This window comes from Ascaphus truei, chromosome 11, assembly GCF_040206685.1.
Source record: "Ascaphus truei isolate aAscTru1 chromosome 11, aAscTru1.hap1, whole genome shotgun sequence".
In the NCBI taxonomy this organism is placed as follows: Eukaryota; Metazoa; Chordata; class Amphibia; order Anura; family Ascaphidae; genus Ascaphus; species Ascaphus truei.
In genome coordinates, this window is record NC_134493.1 from 56069235 (window position 1) to 56081833 (window position 12599).

Below are 12599 nucleotides of genomic sequence, written 5' to 3' on the forward strand. Positions count from 1 at the left end.
AGGGAGGGGGTCGGGACAGCTTTGTGGTGAGTCAACAATTCTTATTGCTTTATACAGGTGGAGTGGTGGGTATGAATATTGTGTGGCAGCTTCTTCAACTGGGGTAAGGATCCGGTCTGAGGGCCTTAAATACATACTGTACAGAGAGGATACAATAGATGTTCTATAGGTGCCATTTCCAAGTGACAAAGGCGCTTCAGCACTGAATCCATTAGATGTATATATTCATGACACAGGACTGGATAAAGATATAGATAACTGCTTGAAGATAGTAAAGTCCCCAGAAGGGCCAAAATACCCTGAAAGGTAAGGTGTAGGGCTAAAAAAAAACCCCAACAAACCCTCATTGGGATGGTCCCTGGACTCCCATTGAGCAATCATAAATAAGAAAGTACTCACAGAAATCTCTTAATCCTGAAGTCCTGGTAAGCGTGCAGCTTGGAGTGGAGAGGTAAATATGAAGAACAAGTTGGTTCTGGCGCAGCAGCCAAAGAGTGGGTCCCAAACAATGAATGTTAAAAATAATTCTTTATTAATCCATCTAAAAAAGTGGAGGCACTAACCCTCCTACGCGTTTCATGTTCCAAAAAAACACTCCTTGATAAAGTATTTTTTTTGGAACACGAAACGCGTAGGAGGGCTAGTGCCTCCACTTTTTTAGATGGATTAATAAAGAATTATTTTTAACATTCATTGTTTGGAACCCACTCTTTAGCTGCTGCGCCAGAATGACCTTGTTCTTCATGTTCTATAGGTGGGCGACAGTGTAAACACCTGGGCTTTCTTTAGACTGGGAGTGAGGCTAGTTGGTCCCGGGGGTTATAGACTCAGAGAATCCAGATCTATATATGGGCTTCCTGCATGAGCTATCCAGGGAGGCCAGACTTTCTGGAAATGTCGGTATCGTTAAGGAAGCTCGTCAGTTTTTCCATCATACATATAAACCACAGCTTGTTTCTAATAGACTGAACGTTTGTCCTGCGTCCATAGGCTCGCGATGGCGCGTCTTGTCGCCGGGGTAATGTTTTGGTTCATGTTTAATGGGAAATACATACATAACAAGTACAGTAAATGAACCAATCTGTTCCCACCCCTAACGTGTTCTCTTCACTGTTTTAGAATTGGTAGAGGGACAAAATCCAGAACAGAAAAAACAAGCAATTCAGTAAAATTACACAGTGGGGTGAGCAATGCATTGCAGGCACCTGTGGCAGTGAAGGGGTTAACATGACACAAACATTTTGCCGCTACATTCATCTTATATTCTGTCTGTCTAATGACTGACTACAGAGGCACCAATTTTCATATGGCATTACCATCATGTAAAAAAGTATATACTGTGTTTCAGTTTAACCTAAAGACCAAATCTGTGTTTTTAGCTTCTCGGTTCGTCTCCTTTAAGTTCCAACCATCCTTAAACATAACAGAAGAGCCTGGTTTAAGTGAATGGAAAGAGAGGCAATGATTTAACAACACTTTGTGCTCTCCTTAGCCCACCTCCACATCTTCTGGTTCTTGTGTCCTTAGCCCACCTCCACATCTTCTGGTTCTTGTGTCCTTAGCCCACCTCCACATCTTCTGGTTCTTGTGCCCTTAGCCCACCTGCACATCTTCTGGTTCTTGTGCCCTTAGCCCACCTGCACATCTTCTGGTTCTTGTGCCCTTAGCCCACCTGCACATCTTCTGGTTCTTGTGCCCTTAGCCCACCTGCACATCTTCTGGTTCTTGTGCCCTTAGCCCACCTGCACATCTTCTGGTTCTTGTGCCCTTAGCCCACCTGGACATCTTCTGGTTCTTGTGCCCTTAGCCCACCTGGACATCTTCTGGTTCTTGTGCCCTTAGCCCACCTGCACATCTTCTGGTTCTTGTGCCCTTAGCCCACCTGCACATCTTCTGGTTCTTGTGCCCTTAGCCCACCTCCACATCTTCTGCTTCTTGTGCCCTTAGCCCACCTGCACATCTTCTGGTTCTTGTGCCCTTAGCCTACCTGCACATCTTCTGGTTCTTGTGCCCTTAGCCCACCTGCACATCTTCTGGTTCTTGTGCCCTTAGCCCACCTCCACATCTTCTGGTTCTTGTGCCCTTAGCCCACCTGCACATCTTCTGGTTCTTGTACCCTTAGCCCACCTCCACATCTTCTGGTTCTTGTGCCCTTAGCCCACCTGCACATCTTCTGGTTCTTGTGTCCTTAGCCCACCTGCACATCTTCTGGTTCTTGTGTCCTTAGCCCACCTGCACATCTTCTGGTTCTTGTGTCCTTAGCCCACCTGCACATCTTCTGGTTCTTGTGTCCTTAGCCCACCTCCACATCTTCTGGTTCTTGTGTCCTTAGCCCTGGTCCATTTCTTCTGATTGTTGGGTATTATCTGCATTATTAATTGGAGCTGGATCTGTTGACGCCGCTTGTTCACCTCCCACCAGAGATTTGCGGGGTTGTCTGTGGCTTCTTTTCTTTTTCCGATTTGAGGATTCTATAAATATAAACATAATGGCTTCAATATAGCTCAGGTGTGTTTATTTTTGTTCACAGGTATCTCTCCACATGTTGTTTAAAGGAGTGTTTGGGGAGGTATATAAGACTCTGCCCCTCCCCCATATATTCAGAGTCTGGATGGGAGTAACTCCACCTTCAGGTATGACTTAGCTAACGTCAGGTTATACCTACCGCAATGCCCCTTCTACAAAATGTGACTAAACCTGACGTTAGTGGGCTTTGAAGATACGCGTTAACACTTAAGGTGTTAACTTAGGTGGCCAACTCCAGTCCTCAAGGGCCACCAACAGGTCACAATGACTGAGCCACCTGTGCTGAAGCAGGGATATCCTGAAAACCCAACTTGATGGTGGCCCTTGAGGACTGGAGTTTGCCACCCCAGGGTTAGCGCCTTCTTAAGTCAGTACCGGACCTCTGTGCATCTGGACCTTATAACTATGGGGATTTCATAGTCTACAAGATTCTCCTTACAACGTCACCAGTAATGGCCTTTCTCAGCAACAGTAATATCCTATCAGCACTCACAATAATATCGTAGACTTCATAGCAATAATGTAAAATGGGTCCAGGACCCCTATGTCTCCTTGTGATTGATTTATTTACAGCATAGCTGCGTTGTACAATACTTTTTATTTCCAGCACCTTCAGTGGTAAACATCAAAGTTCGTTTTCCTTACATACACATATTGACCATTGTTCTGTTTCATGTTTGCACTGGGAAGACATGTAAAAGCAGCATGTCCGTAAAGGGAGGAAACACATCCCGTCTTTGGGGAGCAGTGACGGAAATATTTATTTTTAGAACTGAAATAAAAACAAGAGACTCTGGCCCCACATTCTGTATGTAAAGAGAGAAAAGGAGGCAGCCATTCTGCTCAGCTCGACATAATATGTGCCACATTGTATCCCTGGTTTTTATACTCTAATCGAGCAAGGAGCCCTTCTTACTATCAGGAATCCCTTAAAGGCAGGAAAACATACTAAACGGAACAACGCCAGCATCTGGCTGCCGCCACAGCCGCTCCGCTGCTGGACACTCTGCCGTTGGCCGTTTCACCAATAAGGTAAGTTAACGGTTGGGATAGGGGTTTTAGGGTAAGGGGTTAGGTTTTTAGGGTAGGGGGTAAGGTTAGGGGGTTAACAACGGTGGCGAAACGGCCACAACCAAAGGTCCTGGACCGCATACTATTACCCTTATTCACTGTGGTGCTTAAATGGCCAAATAAGTAATCATTCTCTCGCAGATTAGGGAGTAGGGGGGAAATCCCCTGATCACCATGTGCACGTTGTGTCCCACTCCTGCCCAATATCAGCCTGGAGCATTGTTTCCACTTCTGCTGTCACGGTAAGTCAGCCCTGTAGAAGGAAGCAGATATCTCTCTTACCCATCTCTACGTGACTCCTCGGTTGCCCTGTGCCCGGGCGTGCACGCTTCTTTTGTTCCGGGAGTCCTTGTTGTCCTTGTTTTCTTTTTCTGTTTTCTATTTTAAGAAACGTGTAATGAGAGAAGTTATGCATAGAACAAGTTATCCAGTCCCAAACCTGTCTGATGATATTGGAGACAATCATTTCTCGTTGCCCACTCTTGTTTGGTGATCCATAAGAAACATAATTCACAGTTTTATCTCAAATATGTTTCACCTAAATGATATGTGATTATGCACCTTTTTCATGGATTTCTCATGCTTAACACACAAACTGAAGAATCGTGTCTCCCATTCCATAGTGATTTCCCTGAGGTTACTGGAATATTTTTATACCTTTTAGACAAGTGATATCAAAAACACACCCAACAGAGATTGCAGAAAAAGATTTGTATAGTTTATAGGTGTAACCTAGGTCCATGTGATCTACACACTTATTATTCGTGAGCAGCGACACAATGAATGTATGAGCAAATATAGTAATGCTGGATACCAACTCATGTCATGGTTTGTTTACTGCCATTTTGTATTGTACATTGTGTACAGTGTTTTTAGTGTTACTGTATTGTAGGCTGTTTGCATGTGTTAGCCACGATTGGCCAGTTCTGTGACCAATCACAGCGATTGCAGTAGTAGCAAATGGCTGATTTTTAGACCAATCACAGCGATCGCACGGTTATAATTAGCATGTAGCTTCTAACTCTGCTATAATCCCCTGAGGAAGTGACGCGCAAGCGCACAAAACGCGTAGGGTCAAAGTTCATAAGATAATTTGAAGGAACGAGCGAGGGCAGCATATCAGGCTCGGTACTCTACTACAGCAAGAGGCTCCTCTCCCCAATGTCCGCCCCCTGCACCGGAGTTCGGGCTCTAGGAGTGTGTGGACAGCATCGGAAAGCATCGGAGTGCATCTGCAGGTGTCCCCCCGCAAACGGAGACCAAAGCCACTATCTTCCTGCTTCAGGGTTATCTGACAGATTACTCTGTTTATTCTGTAAGTAGGATTCTGGTTTTTTTCCAACCGGACCAGCTGCATCACGCTATTTCCAATTGTAGCAATTTTTATTGTCTTTTCATTTTTTAAATAAATTAGCTTAACTATTTCCGCCTTGTATGTTTTTTACCCCTTTTTTTCTGTTTTTTGTTGCTTAGTTATGTGTATGTCTGTAGTGGTTTATGTTTTGCGTTTTATGTGGTGAGTTTGCATGTTATTTGTATTTGTGTCGGCAGTTTACACTATGATTTTCTCTTGTGTTTAATTTCACATGTCACGGGACGCATCTCTGCGGATTCATCTAGTCGCCTTGGAGGTGCAGGATGGAAATCCTTAATCCAGTTCATTCCCCCATTTGGAAGCCCGTTGGACATTTGTATGGACTTACCTTAAGGCGCTGGTTAGTATTTGGTATTTGTATGGTGCTTGGACCTTGTTCGGTCAGGCAGCCTTGCCTTATACAGTATGAGGTTTCTTTGTGTTTTTGATTTAACCAATCACTACACTTTACAAATTCTGTTTATTTAACTTAAGCACTTTTTGCACCACCTTTTTTCCCCCTTGGTCCCAAATACCATGTTACAGTCTTGTCAGTGTTTAAAAACACTTTGTTTTGGGAAATCCAATTCTCAAGTCTCGAAAAGTCAGATAGAAGTATGTGTTCAAGGTCGGAGAGGCTATGGCTGTGTGCATATAGGATTGTGTCATCTGCATACATGTGTATTGAAGCTGGGTTAAAGTCCCTCAACTTCGCCTCAGGCCTTCAACTCTTCCAGCCAGGGCATTATTGGCCAGTAATGCCCTGTTCTTTGGAGATTATTACTTAAATATCACAACAAAATATTCTATACATGATTCCGTGTCTGTAGATAGACTGTATTCAATATAACATACATATCACCATAATAATCCATACCTAGTCCTTGAGTACTCAGTATTCTCTGTTCAAAGTTCAATGCCCGAGTGCAGCAAAATAAAGCAATATGGTTTAGGCCTGTAGCAAGTCCAGTCGCCTGCTTTGTTGTATTCTCTGACAAACAAATAGCTGGGCACACTTTTGTGTAACTAGTTGATGATGTAGCTGAATTTATACTTGCAGAAGTCCGTGTCACCTATGACGTAGGCAGGAGTAGAGATGACCATGTGGGACGCTGGAGTAGAAGACCGGTGGAGTTGTTCTATATCAGGTTCCTTGTGTGGGAACAGCAAGTATAAATTCAACGTTTCCTCAACGCTTTGTGGATGTGTTTTTTTAATATAATTTTTTTTGTTCCATGAGATGCTCTGCGGACCACTAATATTAATTAGAAAATGATCATATTACTTATGAGAATAGTAGTCAGCCAACAAGTAGTGTAATCGTTTTTTTCTTCTTGAAAACCTTCTAGACAGGTGTATAACTCTTACCTTCATCGTTGGCATCTTCACCTGGAAGGTATGTATGTAGCATCTACCTTTCTCATGCACAAATACTACATTCACAATGTTTCTTATCCCATATTTCACATTGTTTTTCATCTTAATTACTGACCTTGATTTGGAGAACCAATGTCCATTTCTGTTGCAGGGACAAAAAGTACAAAATGATTCGTTACATACTGTACGTGTAAATCTCACCCTGTGTAAGATAGAACTTTACAAGGCTGAGGATGTGAACATGTTACACGGTGTGATTTACTCTTCAAGTATGTGACAGTGTAAAAGCAGCTGGAAAATAAAGTAAAACATTATTTAATAGAAAGAAAAATAGAATCCCAAAATAAAAAGGATAAGGCCGGGCATTGTAGGCGATCATCTACGTTTTCAGAACGGTTTACTGACACGGTACCGTTGTGGCACCATTTAGAAAACTGTCTCTAATGAGCTGAAGAATGAACACAGCATGTATTGTGTGGGGGAATTACCTCCTTTCTTTTATCTAGAATTATTGACCAGCTCACTAACAAAATGCCACAACTACAGCCTTTCCGTTCAGTAATTACTTCCTCGGTCCTTGGTTGTTGCTTAACTGAAAAAAAACCTCCATACCCTCCTCTTTCTCTGGCACTCGTCTTCTGTTTCATTGGCCACTTCCTGACTGTTCACTTACACAATGTGGGAGAAAGTGAGTGATGCTCAATCACATACCTACTGTGCACCAGCCATTTCCAGCATCAACCCCATAGCCTGGCTCCTTATTATTTCCTGACATACAACTATGTTGAATTACATAATAAGTATACAGCTGGTCTATGCATGGCTTATTTGGTATTTAATGCACTTCTCCAGTTGAAAAAAATCCCATGTAAAAATAAGATTCAGGTTCCCACCTGCAGTACTCAGGCCTCACACTAAGCTCCATTAAGAATAATAATGTGAAATACGGTGAAAGTAATCATCAATTAAAATCCCAAAAGTTGTTGAAATATAAATGTATAAAAAATATAAAGGTAAAACACTCAGAATTGTAATATGTTTTCTGTCAATGAGCCATTCCAGTTAATGTGCCATTTTTTTTAATACAGTATGTGCTGGTGGATTGGCTACAGCAATCACCCAACGGCGTATAAGACAGGTAGGAACACCCATTGGCTGTGATTCCTGAAGAAGCAGTTCTTGCGAAACGCGTTGGGTTGAGCATAGGGAAGATAACTGAGGTGTACGCTAGTTCACATCACGCTGGAACACATCAACAGGAGGTTGAGACATGCGGCCCAAAGGACGTGATGTTGCATGTAAGGAACCTTCCAGTGAGGTTCCCAGATCTGAGGGCCCCCTCCAGACTTTTGTCCACATTTCTTGGGATTACTATTTTGCTACGTTGTGATTGCATACAATTCTCTGGTCTATTTTAATACATTTTGATTCAGGTTACACAATGTTTCCTTTTTTGTTCTCTTTTTCCTTTTGAGCGTGTAATGCTACTGTTGGGATTCCCGGTACTCATCTCTACAAGACAACCACTGACGCTCTATAAAGGACTTCCCCTACGTGCCTGATACTGTATATGCTGGGAATCTGGGAGCGCATACTGTACATTTGCACCCTAGACATCTTTAGAAAATATATTTGCACAATTGCACTAAATTGTTCTTTTTCGGTTGTGTGCTCTTCCAAATTTGGAGTACTTTTAAGGTTACATGAGGTTACTCCCGTCCAGACCCTAAACAGTTGCTCTCCCTCCTCGCCCTATTTGAGTGTCTGGGTGTGAGTAATACCAGGTTTAATTAACTATGACATACAATGTAACATTATTTTCTCGTGTTAAACTTAATATGGCTTAGTGAATGGGTCCTAAGTATTTCTTTTGTCTCATTAACATTATTAGCGATCGTTAACACCGCAGTCCTGGTGGCCTAATTATTATTATTATTGTTGTTCTTTGTACCAGGATTAGACCAGGGTGGTCCTCCGAAGCTGGATTGCCTTATTTTCAGCTCCCGGATTTCCTTGGTTCCCGCGATACTTGCAGTTTGAGGTGCCGGTGTTACCCTTCCCTCCCCGGAAACACAATGCCTATCAAACCCGCGGGTCAATATAAAGCCGCAATACAGGACGTGGCGGATTCCTATTCATTGACCACATTGTTTTAAATAATTATCCCTGGAAGGGTGGGGGTTACCTGGAGCTCAACAGTAGCGTGGTTCAGCTCTGGAGGATTTCCCGGTTTGAATCCTGATTAAAAAAATACTATTTACATTTTGGGTGGGATTGCTGATTTAAAGCAGCTATGTAATATTGTTCCACAATTTCTGGTGCTCACATAAAAATGACTAGAATATTTTCTATTTAATTCTGTCAATTCCATTGTAGCTTTAATCCCTTGTAAAACTCACCTTGTATGTCTGTAATCTCGTGGGCAGCATTGGTGGTAGAATTTTCCTGGTTACCAGCAAAGCTAAATATTTGGGCTGAGGGTTGGCACACTTTATAGCCGCCCCTCATTTCTGTGAGAAGAAGATCATAAATAACAATGGTTAACTTAGTTGATGCGTTATAAAAGCACAGAAGGTCTTGTACTTGGAGCAACCTTATTTTGACCTGTGTGTGTGTGCACTGTATGCATGTGTGTGTGTGTGTGTGTGTGTATAGCAAATGGAAATATTACTGTATGCTCATTTGCATGTCTTATACAGGTCTGCAACCCTGTCTTTCACCATTATCGCCCAGCACACAGCACTTCCACTGCAGCAAGGGATTCTGGGAAATGACATGCAAATGAGCACACAGGTGCCACCTTTTGTCTCAAGCTCATATTACACAAGCAACCCTTAAGCCAATGCATGCTGCTTTAGACACAGCTTTTAAGCATAGGCTGGGGTGAGATGCAAAGCCAGTAAACCCACTCGCAGACATGTTTCAACCTTGATGGGTATCATCAGTGTGAGGTTGGTTGTGCTGGCTATGCTGGTTTGAGACTGAGTAAGGTATTCACCACACAATTAAGGTTATGGTGGGTAAAAAAAAGTGACAAAAACCGTCCAGATTTTCCTCATAATCCAAAACGTTGATGCTTTTTTGCAAAACACGTTAAAAAAAATTGAACCAATAAATGGGCTGAAATTGTCACCTTTGCTTTCTATTCCACTTTAGCAATTTAATCTGTGCTAGAAATCATGGTAAAACTGACCTGTTCCTGAATTCATGTGAGAGGTTGGAAAATTCGGATAGAAATGCTGTAAATTCGAGAAGTCCCCATCACTTGTAAACAAGTTACACGGGTTCTGGGGGCCTGTGGACAGAAAACTACATGTAGTCTGGAGGGTGAAAAACTAAACAGTTGACCCCCATTTCTTTCAATAAAAACAAATTCAACAAGAAACACGTTAATTGTATTGCTCCATTAAAAGTATCACATGCTTGTACAGTATGGCTGAGGCCCCGCTGCGGGCGGCGGAGCGCACGGGCCACCAGCCCTTTACCGCAAGTGTGCTGGTCGCTGCCGCCTCCTTCCGACAGGGCTGCCTGCGTGCTGTGACGCGTCAGCCCGCCGGAGCTGCGAGCTCCTGGTGATTTGCAGCTCTGATGCGTCACGTGGTGCGGCAGTCAGCCAATGAGGAGGGGAGCTGTCGAACTATGAGAGGGAGGGAGGGAGGCGGCTACGGGAGGGAGGGAGGCTTGGCTGAAACAGTGCTGGGCTGAAACAGACTCCATACGCTCCCCATATCCTGCGCTCCCCTCTCCCCATGTTTGCTGATGGGAGAGGGGGTGACGGGGCACAGATCCGCCCTCCTACTCTCCCCGGCTATGGTTTGTGGGGAGCTGCAGAGACCGGGGGGGCTGTGACATCCGTGGGACCGCACAGCCTGGAGAGGGACATTACCCCCTGTCATGGCCACGCCCCCCCCCCCAACCCGTCTTGGCCACGCCGCGCGTGCCGAAAAGTCAGCTGCAGACCGCAGATCGCGGTGCAGTGACTTGCACGTGCCGCCGGCAAGCAAGGCGGCCGTGCATACGCGTGCATCGGGGGCCTCAGCCTATGACCCTATTGTGTTACCTTCTTTCTGATTCATGGATTAGATAACACATTTCTAATCGCTCACACTTTACAAAGTGAAGCATTACCCATAACCCGTATAAACTGGGGTAAGATACTGTAGGATTGCACTGCGCCTCCAACTGTTGCGTTTCTTCCCGCGGCTGCCCGGTTCTCCCCTTTTCTCTGTTGTTTCTCTTACAGAATGACACGTTCAATCATTTGTTTCCCTCGTGTGTGTGTGTGTGTGGGTCTCATCCTGTTTCATGGGCTAATTCTGTATGAGCTGAAGCGGCCGAATGGGGACATTCGGTGGAAGAGGACCTGCTCGGCTGCGTCAGCTCATACAGAATAAACCTTTTTGACATTCTGAAATGGAAATGGCATGACCATGAAAATATCGCCCTCAGATCGTGCCAAGTCCTTTATCTTTGGATACCCTGACAATATTCACCATGAAAATTAGACACAGGTGACTTTATATATATCTTAGAGCTACTTCTTGAAGTATCTTTGATTCAACCCTTGTTGTCACTTTAATTTCCCATGAAATTATAACCTAATTTGTTTCTCGTGTTGGTTCTCCAACATTCCACCGTTTAAATCCTCTCTCCTTTCCCCCCTTTTCCGTAACCCTTTTTCATTTACTGTGATCCTTTTCCTTCCACACCAATCTCTTTTCACACCTGCCCTCCTCATCCTATATCTCTGCGTGGCATCCTTTCCTAAGGGAGAAAAAAACGACAGTATTTCCCCAAGCCTCCTTATTATTGATGGAGGACTTACCCTGTATTTGCAGAGGTCCCGTTCCTTTCTCTATTGGCTGTCCCAGACCAGGATGGTCCACTCTGCAGATAAATTCTGCTCCTTGCTCTGTTTGTAGCAATGGAATGAAAACCAAACATGACGTACAAGTGAATGAGTTCTGGGTCTCCCTGTCCGATCTGATCTCTGGAATCTTGTACTTCTCATTGTGTGACAGAGGAAATAATTCCTGGCTCCCTTTCTCCTTTTTAAACCATTTCACGGTTAGAGCAGCAGGGAGACAATTTGAGATTTTACATTGCAGTGTGACTTCTTGGTCAGCAAACAGACCAGGCATATGTATTTCTTCTACTGCTGGATTCCATGGAAAACCTACAACATAAATGATATAAGGGAAGACTTGCTTAGTGACTGCATATGTCTCAAGCAATTATACATTTGGTTTTATCAAAGGAAGCGCGATTACAGTGCCTTAGTCATGAATGATAATATTAATTGATATCATGTCAGTTTTATTGTATAATAGTATTTAATTATCATCACCTTAACTTCTTAGATGAAAATAGCAATCGGTGTGTGTCTTTATTCAATAAAATAATAAGATTTACCTTAGAAATACCGGTAACAAACAAAACCTAAAAATATCAGGATATACACAAGATGTGTGAACAGTGCTGTATCTCATGTAATCGTTATTTTGTTTTTGGCTTTGCACAGGGACGTGTGTCTATATATTGTTTGTAATATAAACAGGTCTTTTGGCACTGTTGTGGTTTTACTAACTATTTCAAAGTTCTGTGCTAACTGTTTGTTCTTAATAATAAAAATCATTCCTCTGTGTCCTCTTACCTGGATCTCTCACAGACATTGTTCTGGTTTCAGGGCCAATCATGGATTCATGTCTCCAAGTCACAGACAATGTTAAATTTGGATCTTGGAAGAGATTCCCAGGAGTTATACACTCACTTAGAACATTACAAGTTAAATCAGAATTATCTGTAAATGTTTCTTTGGATTGTATTATGCCTTGGGACTGTCCCGAGCAGCACCACTCCATCTGGATATGTTTAGGATAAAAGCTCTGTAGATTCAGAGAGTAAAGCATATGTCCCGAGTCCAAAACTGCTAGATTTATTGGCTCTAGCATTTTGGGATTGGCTGAAAATAATTACAAAAAAAAAAAAATAGAGAGAATTAGTAAATACTTTCCACAGGTAAATCTGCAACTAAACTTTGAGGAGTTTTTTTTTTCAACTGCTTCTAGTACATGGCAGCAGAAAAGTAACAATTTTCAAATAACGTCTGACGGATAATGGAATCGCACGTTTAGAGAATGAAAAACCAACACTGGGGTCTCCAAATGGGAGACTGCAAAAGTCTCGCTGCTCCTAATACCGTGTAACATGAAATAATCGCCAACAGATAATCGCCAACAGATAATCGCCAGCAGATAATCGCCAACAGATA

General features: G+C 43.1%; 1 protein-coding gene across 4 annotated transcripts in view; it reads right to left on the minus strand.

Annotated features, from left to right (window-relative positions):
- Positions 1 to 694: 694 nt before the first annotated feature.
- Positions 695 to 12599, minus strand: part of LOC142463566 (uncharacterized) — a 46795-nt gene continuing 34890 nt past the window's right edge. For 3 of the 4 annotated variants that reach the window (XM_075566480.1, XM_075566481.1, XM_075566479.1), the window contains exons 18-24: positions 11982 to 12290; positions 11154 to 11504; positions 9522 to 9623; positions 8728 to 8838; positions 6444 to 6470; positions 3880 to 3975; positions 695 to 2471 (exon numbers count right to left, since the gene is read on the minus strand). In XM_075566480.1, coding sequence (XP_075422595.1) covers positions 2329 to 2471; positions 3880 to 3975; positions 6444 to 6470; positions 8728 to 8838; positions 9522 to 9623; positions 11154 to 11504; positions 11982 to 12290 — 1139 coding nt within the window. In that variant the 3' untranslated portion in view covers positions 695 to 2328. The remainder of the gene's footprint in view (positions 2472 to 3879; positions 3976 to 6443; positions 6471 to 8727; positions 8839 to 9521; positions 9624 to 11153; positions 11505 to 11981; positions 12291 to 12599) is intronic. The other variant, XR_012787453.1, reaches the window with a different exon arrangement.